The 20,640-nt window shown below is 37.5% G+C and overlaps 1 protein-coding gene across 1 annotated transcript in view; it reads right to left on the bottom strand.

The window, feature by feature from the left end:
- LEPR (leptin receptor) overlaps nt 1–20,640 on the bottom strand; it is a gene marked incomplete in the record, with an annotated part of 98,991 nt that overhangs the window by 48,562 nt on the left and 29,789 nt on the right. The window contains 2 exon segments of the mRNA NM_001009763.1: nt 16,072–16,195; nt 18,326–18,655. Of these exon segments, the coding sequence (NP_001009763.1) occupies nt 16,072–16,195; nt 18,326–18,655 (454 nt within the window).

The raw sequence follows: 20,640 nt of genomic DNA, 5'->3' as shown, positions 1-20,640 counted from the left end.
ATCAAATTTCACTATTTAGCATATCTATAATGCACACAAAACACCTTGAGGATAAAACTACTTTATGAGGGAACTAATATCACCTATTTTACAAGCAAAAAACTGAGGCTCAGGGAGAACATGGAGTGGAATTCATCTTAAGTCTCACGCTTCCATGTTCAGTACTCAATTCATTACATCCAAGATGCCTTATAATCAAAGATAAGTTCACTGTTACCATTATCATTTTACTTGAGGGATTAGTAAAGATTCTAATGGCCATAACTAAAGAATAATTATAATCTGAATTGTTAATATTTCAAAAATTCACATAATTAGAAAATTACAGAATTATTTTGAATTATTTTTTCCTTGAGGAAAACACTAGATATTTCTCACATTTATTAGAGCAGAAGTTTTTCCAAGTTTGTGTGAAATCTGGACTATACAGCCTTGTTACTTGTCAAAGTAAGCATAAGAACTTCTTTTACCTTCCAAAAGATTTTTTAAAGTTTTAAGTATTTACATACATCAAATGATACTTCAAGGACTTCCCTGGTGGTCGAGTGGTTAAGAATACACCTGCCAATGTAGGGGACGGGTTCAATCCCCGATCTGGGAAGATTCTACATCCCATGGGGCAACTAAGTCCGTGTGCCACAACTACTGAAGCCCTCATGCTCTAGAGCCCATGATCTACAAGAGAGGCCTTCATCACCACAACTAGAGAAAGCCCACACATAGCAGCAAAGACCCGGTACAGCCAAACATAAAATAAATAATCACCAGAACTAGAGAAAGCCCACACATAGCAGCAAAGACCTAGTACTGCCAAAAGTAAAATAAATAATCACCAGAAATAGAGAAAGTGCACACATAGCAGCAAAGATCCAGTACAGCCAAACATAAAATAAATAATCACCAGAACTAGAGAAAGCCCACACATAGCAGGGAAGACCCAGTACAGCCAAAAATAAATAAATAAAAAAAATTATTTCAAAGAAGGTACTTTAAAATTTTGATAGTACTTTGAAATTATCAAAATTTCAAAGTAGTGTAAATCAAAATGGTGATCAAATTTTTAAAATAAGAAAGCAATACATTGGCTTAAAATAACCAAAACTTAAGAATTCCTGACATTCTTGAAAAATGTTTATTCAGCAAAATATTTTATGCATTGCCAGTACTCACACATGTAAATTTAGTGCCACTATTTATTTAATCCCTCTGTATATGAGTAAACTATATTTGCAAGTGAAAATAATTTTTAAAAAAGTTGTCAAATAATTTAAAATTTGATTTCTTTGCAAATTTCACAATTCGGGCAATATTTCTACTCAGAAGCTAGATATATAATTAGTACTGAAATTTCATCTTTTAGTCACAGTGGTTTATAGAAAGCACATTCTATCCTCTGACCTTTGGTCATGTTACTTATTCCCCCCCAAAAATTTTCTATCAATATTTTAAAACGTCTCTAAGAAAGATCTATATTACATTATTATAGGAGTAACACCAAATGAGTGTTCTTTACTGTGACATAAACTGAGAGCAAAACATAGTTGGTGAACCATTAAATGAACTGAAAAATTTAGCATTATTTCTGTGAATAATTTAATCAAGTCACATTCTAAAACTCAAGACTAGTAACCTATACAAATGTTACCCCCAAAAATCTACTTTACCCATCAAAAGGAATTTTAAAAAACAGGCTAGCATCCCAGGATAGTTTCATCATAAAAATGACCTGGAGCCTTGTTAAAATTAGATTCCTGGACCTTCCATGGAATTCAGTATATCTGGGGCCAAGGAATCTGTTTTTAGTAAGTGTCATAGATCAGAGGTTCTCACAGTATGGTTCCCAAGCCAATAATAATATCAGCAGCATCTGGAACTTGATAGAAATACAAACCCAGTCCAGACCTCATGAACTAGGTCCAGGTGAGAAGCTGACAAATTTCATCAAGGAGACAAATTTAAGAAGCATTCTGTATAATACAAAGTACTTGTCAGTTGTATGATATTACCAAACAAATGGAAAATCAACAAGGATGAGATGAAGGAAGAAAAAAAAATGAATACAAACAGAAGCAAAGGGACCTAAATATATCTCAACTTAACAACATAATCACATGAAGTGGAAGGGGAGGGGATATCCTAGTTAACCACACAGTATTTGGATCATGCAACCTTCAGCATTAGCAAAGACAAAATGAGTCAACACAAACACTGTACTCTAGTTACCCTCTTTGTTTCCTACAGTAGTATGGCTTAGCTATTCCAAAATTACTTTGCGTGTATTTTAGGACTAAGCAACTAGGTAATATATTGTTGGAAAGGGAAGCAAGATTTCTCACTTCTAGAAAAACTTGTTTGTTGTTGTTCAGTCACTAAGTCATGTCCAGCTCTTTGTGACCCCATGGACTGCAGCACACCAGGCTCCTCTGTCCTTCACTGTCTCCTGGAGTTTGTTCAGACTCGTGTGCATTAAGTTGGTGATGCCATCCAACCATCTCATCTTCTGTTGCTCATCTTCTCTGCCTGCCCTCAATCTTTTCCAGCCTGAGTCTTTTCCAATGAGTTGGCTCTTCACATCAGATGGCCAAAGTATTGGAGCTTCAGTTTCAGCATCAGTCCTTTCCGTGAGTATTCAGGGTTGCTTTCCTTTAGGATTGACTCGTTTGATCTCCTTGCTGTCCAAGGGACTCTCAAGAGATTCTCCAGCAACACAATTCAAAGGCATCAGTTCTTCAGCACTCAGCCTTGTTTATGGTCCAACTCTCACATCCATCCATGATTACTGGAAAAATCATAGCTTTGACTACCTGGACCTTTATTGGCAAAGTGATGTCTTTATTTTTTAATATGCTGTTTAGGTTTGTCATGGCTTTCCTTCCAAGGAGCAAGTGTCTTTAATTTCATGACTGAAGTCACTATTGTTACAAGAAAAGAAAAGCACTGCTAGAATAGATTCTGCAGTTTTGAACTAGAACAAGAGGTATCAGTATGAACACACACTTTTTTGTTATATATATACAGAGAGATACAAAAATATAGATTGCTGAGTATTATGTGTATTATGCACATTGTGTGTGTACTGTGTGTAGGCATGCATATAAGAAACTCTGTAGCTAAGGGGGCCTAGAAATAATGCCACTCAAGTAACAGTGAGCATCTAGCCCCCAGATACCACTTTGTGAACATCATTCTCCAACAAAATGGAATCAGGGCTCCTTGGAGGAATGGCCAATTCCAGTGTCAGAGCAGGAAAAGCATAAAATCAACCTGAAATTTCTTGTAGTGTTAGAAAGTAAGGAGTCCTATTTTTAAATTAAAAAAAAAAAAAAAGATGGATGGAAAACATCAAAAGGACACAGAAGCCAGTTTAAATAAGCCCCAACTCGGCAAATGTTGGACAGTGTGAGCAAAAAAATAAATAATAATAGTAACTGAATAGCTCATCAAATAAAATAATAATTTGTATTGCTCATCAAATAAAATAATAATCTGTGAGTCCATCTTGATGGGAAAGAAGGAAGCAAAAACGAAAGGGGAAGGAAAAGAAAAAAGGTAAGAGCAAAAGAATGAAGTACTTCTCACAGAGCCTAGCATTGTGGTTTGCATACAGCTTCTTGATTAAATAACACTGTCTAAAGTTTCTCAATTAACACTGAGCACACTTGTTTACTTTACAAATAACGCATCTTTCTTCTCTCAAAATTTTAGTTGGTTCTTTTTTATACTGTCAATTTCTCTCATTATATTCATATTTTCTTTATATCCTTGAGTACATGGAGGATATTAATACTAACCATCTGCTGGTTCTATCATCTCAGCCATTTCTGGGTCTGTATCTATTGTCTATTTTTTTCTTTTTCTCTGGGTTAGGGTTTACTTTTTCCTGTCCTTCATATATGTAGATTTTTTACAGGATGCCAGACATGGTGAATATTACATTTTTGAGTGTTGGATCATGCTGTTTTTTCTTAGAGAATGTTGAATTTTGTTCTGGAAATTGGTTATTTGGGTGACTTAAGTGTGAACTTTTCAAGCTCTTTAGGGGGAAGTGTAGATCAGCCTTGACTCTAGGACAAATCTGGCCACACTTTTTTTTTTCAACTTTTTATTTTGGGTATTGGGGGATAGCCTATCAATAATGCTGTGATAGTTTCAGATGAATAGTGAAGGGACTCAGTCATACAAAGACATGTATAAATTCTCCCCCAAATTGGCTTCTCATCCAGGCTGGCTGGACTCATTTTAAACAGTGGATATTATGGGGTTTCTGCTGGTATTCAACAGTTCAGTTCAGTCACTCAGTCGTGTCCAACTCTTTGCAAACGTTATGGACTGCATCATGCTAGGCTTCCCTGTCCATCACCAACTCCATTGAACTTGTTCAAACTCATGTCCATGAAGTCGGTGATGCCATCCAACCATCTCATCCTCTATCATCCCTTTCTCCTCCTGCCTTCAATCTTTCCCAGCATCAGGGTCCTTTCCTTTGAGTCAGTTCTTCATATCAGGTGGCCAAAGTATTAGTGTTTCAGCTTCAGCTTCAGTTTTTCCAACAAATATTCAGGACTGATTTCTTTTAGGGTTGACTGGTTTGATCTTGCAGTCCAAGAGACTCTCAAGAGTCTTCTCCAACATCACAGTTCAAAAGCATCAATTCTTCAGCACTCAGCTTTCTTTATGGTCCAGATCTCACATCCATGCATGACTACTGGAAAAACCATAGCTTTAACTAGACAGACCTTTGTCAGCAAAGTAATGTCTCTTCTTTTTAATATGCTATCTAGGTTGGTCATAGCTTTTCTTCCAAGGAGAAAGCATCTTTTAATTTCATGGCTGCAGTCACCATCTGCAGTGATTTTGGAGCCCAAGAAAATAAAGTTTGTTTGATGGGGAAATTTCATTGCTTCCCCATCAATTTGCTGTGAAGTGATGCAACCAGATGCCATGACTTTGGTTTTCTGAATGTTGAGTTTTAAATCAGGTTTTTCACTCTCTTCTTTCATTTTCATCAAGAGGTTCTTTTTTTTTTTTTTTTTTTAAATTTTAAAATCTTTAATTCTTACATGCATTCCCAAACATGAACCCCCCTCCCACCTCCCTCCCCATAACATCTTTCTGGGTCATCCCCATGCACCAGCCCCAAGCATGCTACATCCTGCGTCAGACATAGACTGGCGATTCAATTCACATGATAGTATACATGTTAGAATGTCATTCTCCCAAATCATCCCACCCTCTCCCTCTCCCTCTGAGTCCAAAAAGTCCGTTATACACATCTGTGTCTCTTTCCCTGTCTTGCATACAGGGTCGTCATTGCCATCTTCCTAAATTCCATATATATGTGTTAGTATACTGTATTGGTGTTTTTCTTTCTGGCTTACTTCACTCTGTATAATCGGCTCCAGTTTCATCCATCTCATCAGAACTGATTCAAATGAATTCTTTTTAACGGCTGAGTAATACTCCATTGTGTATATGTACCACAGCTTTCTTATCCATTCATCTGCTGATGGACATCTAGGTTGTTTCCATGTCCTGGCTATTATAAACAGTGCTGCGATGAACATTGAGGTACATGTGTCTCTTTCAATTCTGGTTTCCTCGGTGTGTATGCCCAGAAGTGGGATTGCTGGGTCATAAGGTAGTTCTATTTGCAATTTTTTAAGGAATCTCCACACTGTTTTCCATAGTGGCTGTACTAGTTTGCATTCCCACCAACAGTGTAGGAGGGTTCCCTTTTCTCCACACCCTCGCCAGCATTTATTGCTTGCAGATTTTTGGATCGCAGCCATTCTGACTGGTGTGAAGTGGTACCTCATTGTGGTTTTGATTTGCATTTCTCTAATAATGAGTGATGTTGAGCATCTTTTCATGTGTTTGTTAGCCATCCATATGTCTTCTTTGGAGAAATGTCTATTTAGTTCTTTGGCCCATTTTTTGATTGGGTCGTTTATTTTTCTGGAGTTGAGCTGCAGAAGTTGCTTGTATATTTTTGAGATTAGTTGTTTGTCAGTTGCTTCATTTGCTATTATTTTCTCCCATTCAGAAGGCTGTCTTTTCACCTTGCTTATATTTTCCTTTGTTGTGCAGAAGCTTTTAATTTTAATTAGATCCCATTTGTTTATTTTTGCTTTTATTTCCAGAATTCTGGGAGGTGGATCATAGAGGATCCTGCTGTGATTTATGTCTGAGAGTGTTTTGCCTATGTTCTCCTCTAGGAGTTTTATGGTTTCTGATCTTACATTTAGATCTTTAATCCATTTTGAGTTTATTTTTGTGTGCGGTATTAGAAAGTGATCTAGTTTCATTCTTTTACAAGTGGTTGACCAATTTTCCCAGCACCACTTGTTAAAGAGATTGTCTTTACTCCATTGTATATTCATTTTCATCAAGAGGTTCTTTAGTTCTTCTTCACTTTCTGCCAAAAGGGTGGTGTCATCTGTGTATCTGAGGTTACTGATATTTCTCCTAGAAATCATGATTCCAGCTTGTGTTTCATCCAGCCTGGCATTTCTCATGATGTACTCTGCATATGAGGTAAATAAGGAGGGTGACAATATACAGCCTTGACATACTCCTTTCCAAATTTGGAAACAGTCCGTTCTTCCATGTCCGGGCCTGTTACTTCTTGACCTGCATACAGATTTCTCAGGAGGCAGGTAAGGTGGTCTGGTATTCCCATCTTTTGAAGAATTTGCCACTTTGCTGTGATTGACACAAAGACTTTGGTGTAATCAATGATGCAGAAGTCGATATTTTTCTGGAACTCTCGCTTTTTTGATGATCCAATGGATATTGGCAATCTGATCTCTGGTTCCTCTGCCTTTTCTAAAACCAGCTTGAACATCAGGAAGTTCATGGTCCACATACTGTTGAAGCCTGGCTTGGAGAATTTTGAGCATTACTTTGCTACCACGTAAGATGAGTGCAATTGTGCAGTAGTTTGAGCATTCTTTGGCATTGCCCTTTTTCGGGATTGGAATGAAAACTGACCTTTTCCAGTCCTGTGGCCACTGCTGAGTTTTCCAAATTGGCTGACATGTTAAGCGCATCACTTTCACAGCATCATCTTTTAGGATTTGAAACAGCTCAACTGGAATTTCATCACCTCCACTAGCTTTGTCCATAGTGATTCTTCCTAAGGCCCACTTGACTTCACATTCCAGGATGTCTGGCTCGAGGTGAGTGATCACACCATCATGGTTATCTGGGTCATGAAGATCTTTTTTGTATAGTTCTTCTGTGTACTCTTGCCACCTCTTCTTAATATCTTCTGCTTCCGTTAGATTCTTACAATTTCTGTCCTTTATTGTGCCCATCTTTGCATGAAATGTTCCCTTGGTATCTCTCATTTTCTTGAAGAGATCTCTAGTCTTTCCCATTCTATTGTTTTCCTCTATTCCTTTTCATTGATCACTGAGGTAGGCTTTCTTATTTCTCCTTGCTATTCTTTGAAACTCTGCATTCAAGGGGGTATATCTTTCCTTTTCTCCTTTGCCTTTCAACTAGGACTCTCCAAATATCATTATAAGAAACTAATTATTCCTGGCCCTGTGTGATTTTCGGGAATTTCTTAGCTTACAGTTCTAGCAACTTGTTTTTCAAGAAGTTTTCTTTCCCAAAATCATGGATGGACTGGTATTTAGCCAAAGAATCAAGGCAGCCCTAATGCTGACTCCCAAAAAAAGGCAATGCCAAAGAATGCTCAAACTACCACACAATTGCACTCATATCACATGCTAGTAAAGTAATGCTCAAAATTCTCCAAGCCAGGCTTCAACAATATGTGAACCATGAACTTCCAGATGTTCAAGTTGGTTTTAGAAAAGGCAGAGGAACCAGAGATCAAATTGCCAACACCGGCTGGATTACCAAAAAAGCAAGAGAGTTCCAGAAAAACATATATTTCTGCTTTATTGACTATGCAAAAGCCTTTGACTGTGTGGATCATCACAAACTGTGGGAAATTCTGAAAGAGATGAGCATACCAGATCAGCTGACCTGCCTCTTGAGAAATCTGTATGCAGGTCAGGAAGCAACAGTCAGAACTGGACATGGAACAGCAGACTGGTTCCAAACAGGGAAAGGAGTACATCAAGGCTGTATATTGTCACCCTGCTTAATTAACTTAAATGCAGAGTACATCATGAGAAACATTGGGCTGGATGAAGCACAAGCTGGAATCACGATTGCCAGAAGAAATAGCAATAACCTCAGATATGCAGATGATACTACCCTTATGGCAGAAAGCGAAGAAGAACTTGATGAAAGTGAAAGAGGAGAGTGAAAAAGTTGGCTTAAAGCTCAACATTCAGAAAACTAAGATCATGGCATCTGGTCCCATCACTTCATGGCACATAGACGGGGAAACAGTGAGAGACTTTATTTTTTTAGGTTCCAAAATCACTGCAGATGGTGACTACAGCCATGAAGTTAAAAGACACTTACTCCTTGGAGGAAAGGTTATGAGCAACCTAGACAGCATATTAAAAGGCAGAGACATTACTTTGCCAACAAAGGTCTGTCTAGTCAAGGCTATGGTTTTCCAGTGGTCATGTATGGATGTGAGAGTTGGACTATAAAGAAAGCTGAGTGATGAAGAATTGATCCTTTGAACTTGGTGTTAGAGAAGACTCTTGAGACTCCCTTGGACTGCAAGGAGATCCAAACAGTCCATTCTAAAGGAAATTAGTCCTGAATGTTCATTGGAAGGACTGATGTTGAACCTGAAACTCCATACTTAGGCCACCTAATGTGAAGAACTGACTCATTTAAAAGGACTCTGATGCTGGGAAAGGTTGAAGGCAGGAGGAGAAGGGGATGACAGAGGATGAAATGGTCAAATGGCATCACCGACTCAATGGAAATGAGTTTGAGTAAACTCTGGGAGTTGGTGATAGACAAGGAGGCCTGGCGTGCTGCAGTCCATGGTTTGCAAAGAGTCAGACTCGACTGAGCGACTGAACTGAACTGAACTGAATGCTAATTCCTTTGTACCTCTCTGCTTTGAGTATTCTGCTCCATTAATCAAGCCCCATTTTACTCTGAACTCTTCATTCTTGTCTCCTCAGTTCAGCAATATTGTAGGGTTCTGTTTGAGTTCCCCCACCTTGTATCATGTCCTGGAAGTTGTCTCCACCCCAGAAAACGTTAATAATATATAACCTGCTTTGTTTCCTTCTCTCAGGAATCACTGTTCTGTTTTGACTTTGTCCATTATCTGAAAATAGATGTTTATTCTTTTATCAGGTTTTCTAATTGTTTATAGTAGCGGAGTAATTCCAGAATATATTATTCCCTTATGGCCAGAAGCCACTTTTGTTGACCTTTTTATATTAACTTCTGAAGACTGTATTCACATAGTTCAAAACTTGGTTTTCTATAGAGGCAGTAGTGAAACTGGGTAATTACTTGGTGGAAATTGGTGATCAAGGAAATCTATGTTTTAAATAGGGGTTATTGATTTGGTGTATATTTCACTTTCATATATATATATATATATATATATATATATATATATATATATATACACACATCCATAAAATTGAATTTTGCTCAGCCATATAAAGGAATGAAATTGAGTCATTTGATGATTTAGATGATGCTAGAGTCTGTCATTGGAGAAGGAAATGGCAACCCACTCCAGTGTTCTTGCCTGGAGAATCCCAGGGAAGGGGGAGCCTGGTGGGCTGCCGTCTATGGGGTCGCACAGAGTCAGACACAACTGAAGCGACTTAGCAGCAGCAGCAGAGTCTGTCATACAGAGTGAAGTATGTCAGAAACAGAATAATAAATATTGTATATTATTACATATATATGGAATTTAGAAAAATGGTACTGATGAACTTATTTGTAGGGCAGGAATAGAGACAGACATAGAGAATCGACTTGTCAACACAGGAGGGGAAAGCGTGGGTGGGATGAATTGAGAGAACAACACTGACATAAATACACTATCATGTGTAAGAGAGATAGCTAGTGTGAAGCTGCCATATAGCAGGGAGCTCAGCTCAGTGCTCTGCTATGACCTCTGAGATGGGGAGGTGGGAGGAAGGCTTAAGAGGGAGGAGGTATATTTATAATTAGAGCTTATTCACATTGCTGCAGAGTAGAAACTAACAAAACATTGTAAAGTAATTATACTCCAATTAAAACATAAATTCAAAAGTAAATGAGAGTTATTGCAGCATATGTATTGGCTGAGAGGAAAACTTGATGATGCAAGAACGAGAGGGAATAATTGCAAGAACAAATTCCTTGAGTGACAACAGGGGATGGGACTCAAAACATAGAAGAAAGGGCTCATTTTATATTGGAACACGTTAGCAGTTAAAGATGATAAGGAAAACTGCACAGGCACAGACATCGGCAGGCTGATAGATTTTGGTGAGAAAAGCAAAAACATGAACTCATACCCCCACTCCTATTTTCCCAGTGAAAACCAAAAGCAAGATCATCAGTTTCTCAGGCTCTCTCTAAGAGAAGCCAGCTGCCATATTGTGATGTGCTCTATGGAGAACCCATGAGACAAAGAACTGAGGGAGGCCTCCTGTCAAAGTCAGGGAGAGACAAAGGCTTTCTGACCAGCGGTCAATAAAGAACTTGGAAGCCGAGGGAGTAAGCTTGCAAACAGATCCTCCTAAAACTGAACCTTAAAATAACTGCAGTTCTAGCTGACATCTGCATGGCAGCCTTGTGAAAGACATTGAGGCAGATGTCTTCAGATGTTGCAGCTGGGTTCTGGACCCATAGAAGCTATGAAATGATGAATGATTTTTATTTTAGGCCACTAAAGTTGGGGTAATTTATTATATGGCATAGATAGCCAAGGAAGATACCAGTACCTGGAAGTGGGGTGCTGCTATAATGCCTAAAAATGTGGGTGTGGCTTTTGAACTAGGTGATGCAGAGAGGCTAGAAGTATTTGGAGATGCATGTGGAGAAAGCCTGAAATACCTTGAATAGACTGTTGGCAGATATCTACATTTTAAGGACACTGCCAGTGAGGACATGAAAGGAAGCGGGGAATATGTGATTGGTGACTGGAGGAAATGGGATCTTCCTTATGTTGTGGCCGAAAGCTACGTAACACATCTGCGGTTCAGTGGACAGAATAGAAGGTGCCTACTGAACTGGTGATCTCTCTCCAGGCAATTTCCAAACAAGTGTTGAAAGTGCCTCTTGTTTCTTCTTGCTGCAAGAGGAGAGATATTCCTTGAGAAAGGGCTGTTAGACAAAAGAACTTTTAATAGTACTTGAGAGTTGTGAAATTCTCAGCCTCTCCAGCTGGCAAACAATGTTAGAACTAAGAAATGGCTTCTGAGCAAAAATCAAAGGGAAGGCAGGGAAGAGCTTATTTCTAAGAGCTCTATGGGCTTTTATGTAATGGAGTGAACCCTAGTAAGATTCCCAGCTGTGTGATCTTGTGAGAGAATTATAGTAGAAACACTTTGGCTTAGACTGAAGGAGACTGAGGTAATAAAGGGAGTAGGCCTAACATGAGGGGTTGGGGGGGAGATGGTCAAAGAGTAGGATCCTTGAAACTGAACTTATAAAAGAGATCCAGCTTATCAGCAGTGGCAAGATCCATGAGAATCGGTGAACTAGATGTAGTGAAAACAAGAAGAGTCAAAATAAAGCTTTCAAGAAACTGAAGACCATCCAGGTGGGTGCTGAAATCACCAAGAATGCTGACAGAGTGATTCTGAAGAGACAAAGTAAACAAGGTGTTAGAAGTTACAAAAGTTCAGACTCCCTCATGACCCTTGCCTATTTATCCACCTTGATTTCTCATCATTCCCCAGCATCCCAACCACACATTTGGGAATTTCAAGTTCTCAAATGTCTTTATTTGACTGTTTTATTGCAAATGCTCTTCACTCTCTCTGGTTCATTCTTCTCTCCCCTCTTAGAATCTAAACAGACACTTCTAGCATCTGCAAGTCCCCATATGTATTATATCAACAGCATTTTCCAACTTTCTATTCTTTATCTTTACTATTAGGTCCAAGAGGGCAAGGGTTGAGTCTGAGTTGCTTAACACTGTTCCCTATACTCAGTTCAGAGTCTGATGTACTCATAGGCACTTCACAAAGGAAGGAGAGGATTTCCTTCCTAGGTTTAAGAGAAAATTCAAAATAGCAAATATCTGTGGTAGCTCTACTTTGGATTCTCTGACAAACATTAATATCTGAGTTCAAACAATGCTTTCCCATAAGGGATTTATTTATAAGGCTTTAAATTCCTTTTAAACAATAGATTTTAGTTCCCTTTAAACTTATTTACACACAGAAGAATTTGAAAGAGTTCTCTTGTGAATTCTCTAATGCCTTGGGGAGGTGCTTTTGATGAAAAACTTTTCTATAGTAATCATCATTATAGAGTTCCTTTTCCATAGAGGTTTCATCTGTTATATGGGCCAGTTCTTCCTCCTGAGCTGAAGAGTCTTATTTAAATTATTTGGAGATGTATTGTCCAAAGAGGTACACAAAAATAGCATTCAAGACAGAAACAGCATATGAGAGTTGGTAAAATGGACATATTAACCAAATTATACAGTGAAGAGTACAAATAAAGTGGCAAATGGGAATTCCCTGGCAATCCAGTGGTTAAGACTCCACACGTTCACTGCAGGGGACCAGGGTTCAATCCTTGGCTGGCGAATAAAGATCCCACATGCCACATGGTATGGCCAAAAATAATAAAAATAATTTCTTTTAATAAGTGGAAAGAAAAAAAAACCAAGACATTTCTCAAATGGTATGCAATTAGGACAGGTTTTCCTATATTGATATTTTCAGAAACCTGAGTTCAAAATAAAAGAAGGTTGAAAGAATCTACTAAAGTCATCATATGAGCAAGTTGAAAAATCTATTTAATATTATAATTTTCTCATTTTTCTGGGTCCATTTAGATGAACAGACCAATGACCACTTAGCTGGCTAAAGTTCAAATTCTCAGCTATCGCTAATTTACTATGCAATTTTGAAATGTTCTGATATATTCATATATCATATCCTTCTCATAGAATGCAGACCTCCAGACATAACTATGGCCCACACATTATGAAATATAAATCCTTACACATGGTCACAGAGCTATCAAACTGGGCACATCACCCTACCTCACTGATAATATTTGAAATTCTCTCGAATGGCACCTAGTGAGATTTTGACCACCACCAAAGTATTCAGATTATCACAAAAATGTACTTCATTGTAAAGGAATTAGTTTCTCTGAGCTAAAATGTGTTTTGGTTAAATAAAGCAGGAAACTTTATGCCCCAGAGGTCAAATATATCCTCATCAACCACAATGCTTCCTTTCTTTGCTCAAGACCCAGAAGTTGTGGTGAGCCTCCTTTGCTCTAAGACCAACCCTTCATCTGTGGCCTTTTTCTGGACCTTGCGTACTCAACTATTCACTCTCTGTCACAAATATTCAATGTGTCCCCTTCTACCATATCTTCAATTTTTCTCTCTCTGGGTCACTTTCTATAAACTGGAAGCAAGCTCATTCTGTCCCATCCTTCAGATGTTTTCCTTTGGCTGTGCACTGCCTATTATTACTCCTCCACCTTCCCCATTTCACTACTCAGCTAAGCTTCTTGGGCCTCTTGAGATCTGCAACCCAGTCATTTCTGTTGTGGACATTTATCTACTAGCCGCCCCCGGCATCTGCCTGGAAAAACTACTCTTCTGTTCGACTGAAACACTGGCAGATAGATACAGCACATTCTCACCAATCAGACACTCCCATTCAAGACACTGGCCCTAATGAGAACTGCACTTATTAAAGCAGCAGGGGTTTGCAGGGACTTCTAGACTTATCTAGTGACCAGCATCAGAGGTGAAAATTATCACACTCAATGTCCAGATAAGACAGCAGGGGGTGTCGTATCTGTTCTACTCGTAGGGTGACTTTAAAAATTAGTTCAGGGAATCCCCTGGCAGTCCAGTGGTTAGAGACCAGCACTTCCACTGCAGAGGGCACTGGTCTGATCCCTGGGCAGGGAACTAAGATCCTGCAAGCCACGTGGCAGGGCCAAAAGAAAAAATCAGTCCAGCAGTTTAACGTAAGTTGTAAATATTAACTGCTGCTACTGCTAAGTCGCTTCAGTCGTGTCTGACTCTCTGCGACCCCACAGATGGCAGCCCATCAGGCTCCCCCGTCCCTGGGATTCTCCAGGCAAGAATACTGGAGTGGGTTGCCATTTCCTTCTCCAATGCATGAAAGTGAAAAGTGAAAGTGAAGTCGCTCAGTCCTGTCCGACTCTTAGCGACCCCATGGACTGCAGCCTACCAGGCTCCTCCATCCATGGGATTTTCCAGGCAAGAGTACTGGAGTGGGGTGCCATTGCCTTCTCCAAAATATTAACTACAGTCTGATAATCAGTAGAAAAATAAGGATGATCGTAGCTTTGCTTCTTCTAAAATTTGTCATTTACCTTTACACAAGAAATCTTTCATATTTTGGTTATTAGCTCACTCATCCTTGAAATCTCAACTCAGCTGTCTCCCTCCTAGGGAAACCTCCACTCCTCTCTTTTCCCACCAGTACACTAGGCTTCCCCACCGGATGCTCTCACATCAGTCTTGTGCTCCCGCATCAGGAATCACTAAAACTCAAACCCTATTTTGAGACATATTTGTACATATCTGTCCAAATCACTAACCTATGAATGGCTCAAGAGCAGAGACTATAACTATCCTTTTAAAATATAAGACAAAATACATTTTCCAAATTAAAGGCATGAGGCAAAACCAAGAATGATGTTGTGTCAGGTTAATGGGAAAGTATATCAAGAAGATATAACAGTTATGAACATAGATCTACCCAACAATAGAGTCTAAACATACATAGGACAACATATGGCAAAATAGTGAGAAGAAATACATAAATCAACCATTTCAGTTATTTTAAAAAGTTGAAGGAAAACACACATTTAGCAAAGTGTCTGAATACATCCTTTTTTTGACATCTGTGTTCTTTAAATTTTTTTACTGTGGTAAAATGCACACAATATATACCATTTTAAGTGTACAAAATCCAGTGACACAAAGTACATTCACACTGTTGGGTAACCATCCTTACCATCCACCTTCAGAACTTTCGTCATCTTCCCAAACTGAAACTCTATACCCAAGAACAAGAATTCTTCATTACCCCTCCTCTAGTCCCCGGCAGCCATCATTCTGCTTTCTGTCTCTATTCATCTTTATATGGACAGTTTCTAGCACATTGTCCCTGAATTTTTTTTTTTTTTTTTTTTTAGGATGCACTATTCTGTTCTCTGATCAGGGCTCAAACCCATGCTGCCTGTACTGGGAGCACAGAGTCTTAACTACTAGACCACCAGGGAGGTCCCAATTTACCCCTTACTTATAGCACCTCAAAAATAGCAGAACTGAGGGAGGTGAGTAACAACAAATGAGAAAGAATTTTAAAGAGTTAAAATTCAAGGGCTTTCCTGGATGTCCAGTGGTTAAGACTCCATGCTTCCACTGCACGGGCTGAAGGTGCAGTCCCTGGTTGCCGACCTAAGATCCCACATGTCATGCAGCACAGCCAAATAATTTTACTTTAATTCAAATAGGAGTGGTAGGTATTATCACTGGAATTATTAGAAAAACTTGAATGACCTATTTACTGTAAGAATTGTAAATATGGCTGTTCGAAACCACTGTTGTGGCTCTCTACCGAGCACAAACATATATTAAGCACAGACAATAAAAAGATCAAATATGAGAGAAAAATCTACCAGAAAAATAAATGTAAACTTTCTCCCTTTCTTCAGTCAAATACCTAAGACTCCTGAATTTGAGTTTACACTTCTTTGCAAATATATGCCCATCCATATCTACAATGTCTTGCTACCTGAACCAATATGAGGAGAAAAGAGAAAACATAATAGAGGAGAAAGTCATACAAAAAATATAGAAATGTACACTGATATAAAAGGAACTATAGGGATAGGAGAGCTTTCATAATCTACTTCTGTATATGGAAGCTCTTGTATTTCAGGAAAAAAAAATTGTGTCATGGGAATGTCTAAATTTATTTATTTGGTACTTACAGAACATATAAAAGATGGACCTTAAGGTCATAATTCTTGAAAGGATTCTTAAATAATGACTCAATATAACAGATGAATAATTTCAAGTCCTCTTTCATCCAGCACTGTATGTTCCAGTGTGCACCTGAATTAAAAATAAACTAAATTAAATCTGAAAAAAAAAAACCATTCTGAACAGCCCAATGAAAGGGAAGGGCTAAATTAAATTTACCAGTGTTCTGATACATCTACCACTGTCCATTCTGAGAGAAAAAGAACAAGCTCTAATTGGTCATATGTCTGTGCCCATTTAGTCCCTTTGGCCTTCAGTTTCCTTCTTCATAAAGTAAGAGAATTAAATTCAATTATTGTTTCTCAAATTTTTTAAAATCTTGAACCACTTATGTAGGACAGAAGACCCCAAAACTCACCTAGTTCAGTTCATCCTCACTTTCCAAGAGACAAGAGAACATGAACTATCAAAGTACAGCAAATTTAGTGTAGCATATCTGTGTCTGCTTTAGCAGTAAGCATGGTGATTCACACTGGAATCACCAATAAGATGCATATCTTAAATTTTTGTTATTACAATACTATAGGCCCCACATACAAATAATGAGAGTATATTTCACTGTATACTGAAAAATTCACCTAATAATGATAAACTATTGGTGATTTATAATTTAGAAAGCAGGCACAGCAACAGCTAAAAATTATGACTAATTTAATACAACACCAAAAGTATCTTAAGCAATACTAACATGTTTTCCCATTTGGAGAATTTCTAGCTAGTAGTGACTTTGCATAGGTTGAGCCTTATGAAGTAAATAGCCCATGTGGCAGAAAATTACATGGAAATCCTCAGTAACCACCACTTAACCTAGTAATTTTAGTTACACAAAGTTAAACTCACTAAACTAACTAGTTAATAGTCCTTATTTATACATAAATTAAAATCTGCAGCATCATAATCATTTCACTTGATAACTGAAAAAAGTGCAAAACATTTTTTGATCATTTCAAGGCTAATCACAAGGACCTTCACATTTTAAGTCCATTCTTAATATATCCAACAATCACTGGAATGGTAAAGTCAAGCTCCCTTACAAATTAAAATAAGTGTTTCATTTAAAATTAAATGCCTAAAGACAGAGACACTAGGAAGTATTACTTCTAACTTGTTTTAAAACTCTGATCTTATTGCACAGTTATGCTTTACCCTTACTCCTAACCTGATCTCAACAAACTATTTCTTCCCTCTAATCAGTGGTGCTTTGGCACTACAAGGGACATGTGGCAAAGTCTGGAGATCCGTTTTGATTGTCACAACCGCTGAGTGAGTGTTACAGGCATCAACTGGGTAGAAGCCAGGGATGCTTCTAAACATCCTGTGCTTGAGCTTAGCAGCTTGGTTATGCCCGACTCTTTGCGACACTATGGACTGTAGCCCTCCTGGCTCCTCTGTCCATGGGATTCTCCAGGCAAGAACACTGGAGTGGGTTGTCATTTCCTTCTCCAGGGCATCTTCCCCACCCAGGGATCAAATCCTTGGCTCCTGTGTCTCCTGCACTGCGGGTGGATTCTTTACCACTGAGTCACTGGTATAACGCACAAACCAGTCCCCATAACCAAGAATTACCTGGCCCACAATGTAAAAAATTTTGAGGTTGAGAAATTATGATGAACCCTACACAGGAGTACTATATTGATATATGCCTTTATTTTCATATTACAGATGTTTATGGTGCTAAGTCAACTGTCTCTGTTCTATTTAGCTCTTCCAGAAGGCTTGGAGATTATTTTGTTGTTTATATTTCCAGATGTAAAATTATTAATTACACTAGATACATTCAGTATGCATTACACTTAAACAACAACAAAAAAAGTGATTTAAAATATATGCATTGGCTACTGAGATTCCTTGTTTTAGAATTTAATTAATTCAACAGGATTATCAACCATTTGATATTTTATCTATTTAAAAAGAATAAGATATACTACTTTTTTATTTTAAAGCAAATTTAGAAGACTATAAAAATATATTTTAAGGTTAAAAAATTCCCCACTTACATTTTTATTTTCATGGGACATAAAATAATTGGGGACTTATTAGTTTGGTCATATGATAATCCTAATTTTATCACTAATATAAAATGGTAATATTTGCTCAGAATCACATCCAGAGACATCTATTTCACACAAGTTTCAGAGAATGAAAATATTTTATCCAATATAGTTAAGTAACAACTAATGCTTGGAACATTAAAATACTTACCTGTTTGTTGAAAAACTAAAGAATTTACTGTTATAACAAATGCCTTCCCTTCAATGTCATCTGCATATACAGAGCAGTTTTTATCTTCCTCGCTCCAAAAGCAACAGTGGAAAGTTGTTCTTGATGATAAGTTAGATAAGTAGTTACCACTTGAATTAAGCTTAGTTTCAACAACTGCCTCAGAACGTCCATTCAAATTTGAAGTGTTCTTTGAGATTCCAGGAGGAAAGAGGAAGTCATATGTTGTATTTGATGGCATGCAAGACAACTTGAATTTCCAGGGAGTAATTGGATATGCCAAGTTAAATGCAGTTGTTACATAAATAAATTCTGTTAGGACATTCAAAAGACACAGAAAAAAGCAATTAATCATTTTGATTAAGATATCAATAGGAAGTATCTAAGATTAAATGATGCAGTACTCAATAGTTATTATTAAACTTTCTAAGTGCTCAATCAGTGCCTAATGCATAACTCTGTGCTTCCATTGAACCATGTGTTATACTTAAGAGGGTACATTTATTTGCGGAGATAACCTGACTCTTTAGCAACCCTTTTGGGAAATTCACACTTAATTTACCCCATTAATCTAACAACTCATAATTATATTTTAATGAAAGTAAATTACAGCTAAATTAAATTTCCTTTTCCAAAAATAAATAAATAAATAAATTACTCTAACGGACTTCCACCATAATGGCATCTGGATGTGCAATTATATAAGCAAATATTAAAGTGATGTTTTAATATTTCTTAAGGAGAATAATGCCAAAATGTTAACACTACTTTCAGTGAATGATTTTAGAAAGGGTTTGTCTTCAACACCAGAACAGCTGGATGATTTCCTGAATACGCCTATGATTATCCAGATATACAATATCATGTAAGATATGTCCTTAGTATCCTCCAATAATTGATGAAAAATGACAGACTTCTTACAGGAAACATTCACTGCTGATTAAAGATAATGTATCACTCACCCATAAAATTAAGAACAATTTTATAAACCTGTACCCTTCCAGAAAACCTTAAAAGTGATACTTGTTTTTTAAATAATTGTTTGAAAATAAAATAATTAATTCTCCATAATTCTTTCTAGCTGCACATGGAAGATTCAGTTGACTAAACTGAAATTAGCCTAAAAACCTCAAAGTATTTGAAAATTAAAATGTAATAATGAATGTCACATGGTAAGAACTGAATCAGCTTCATTAAAAGATGATTCTATTTTGTTTACATGCTTCCTTTGCAAATGATATTTCTTTCCCCCAAAATGAACCCTAAATGGCAAGGAGTCCAGAATATTCATCTGAAGGTATAAGTTTATGTTATCATATGATATGTATTGTCATATGTTATACATTAAGGCCCCAGACACCTTCTGATTCACAAAACTTGACCAAACCACAAACCTTTTGAAAATCCAATGTAAAACATTACCATGGAACCTAATAAAAATTAGAAAATATAAGAGAGGGTGTTATCTTTCTTTGATAGTCCTTTGTGGTCCAGTTTTTCTGAATTCTGTAACAGTGGAATTATCCTGGATATTTTCTGTAGCTATATAGATGGCTACAATGACAAACAATAGCATGTGCAAGATAGAAGAGTCATAAGAAAGCTTCTCAGGGCACCTTTAAAGACTAGAGTAACCAAAGAGATGCTTAGAACCAGTTGATACACAGGTAATGGTTGCTAGGGGGAAAAAAAGGGGGTTTTTTTAAAGACAGCCTGACTTTAATTTCAAAGACTTGGAACACAATCTAAATTAGATGATTTGAGTTTTAAAAACATCAAAATATTTCTAGAATGCTGTAAGAAACCATTGAGAATAGTACAATGCACGGGTTCAGGCCATTGACCCTCTAAGCAGTGGAAAATTTGCATATAACTTATAGTTGTCCCTCCCTATACACAGTTCCCCTGTATACACAACTTCTCTGCATCTGCAGATTCAACTAACCTTGGACCATGCAGTACCATGGTATTCACTGTTTTTAAAAAATCCAAGTATAAGTGGACCTGAGAAAACCATATCTATATACTCAAAAGTTACTGGCATTGTGTGACCACTTTCAAACAGAAGCCTGTTACGTTTCACAGAAAGTTAAAACACAAGATCTTAAAAGAATGCTTTCTCTCCAGGATATTCCTGCAATAAGTAAGAGGAAGACTAGTATACATTTAATTTTTGAATATAATCTCGTGGTAGTCAAGGTGGGAATTCCCAAGGCATACACAATCCCTTGATAATATCCTCTTATCACATTATCTTGTCATTGTTTACCAGAATCATATTGGGGAATACCATTTAA

The sequence above is a fragment of the Ovis aries genome, chromosome 1 (genome assembly GCF_016772045.2).
Source record: "Ovis aries strain OAR_USU_Benz2616 breed Rambouillet chromosome 1, ARS-UI_Ramb_v3.0, whole genome shotgun sequence".
Lineage (NCBI taxonomy): Eukaryota > Metazoa > Chordata > Mammalia > Artiodactyla > Bovidae > Ovis > Ovis aries.
Note: the sequence above shows the minus strand (reverse complement) of the source record. Positions and strands in the feature narration are given on the sequence as shown.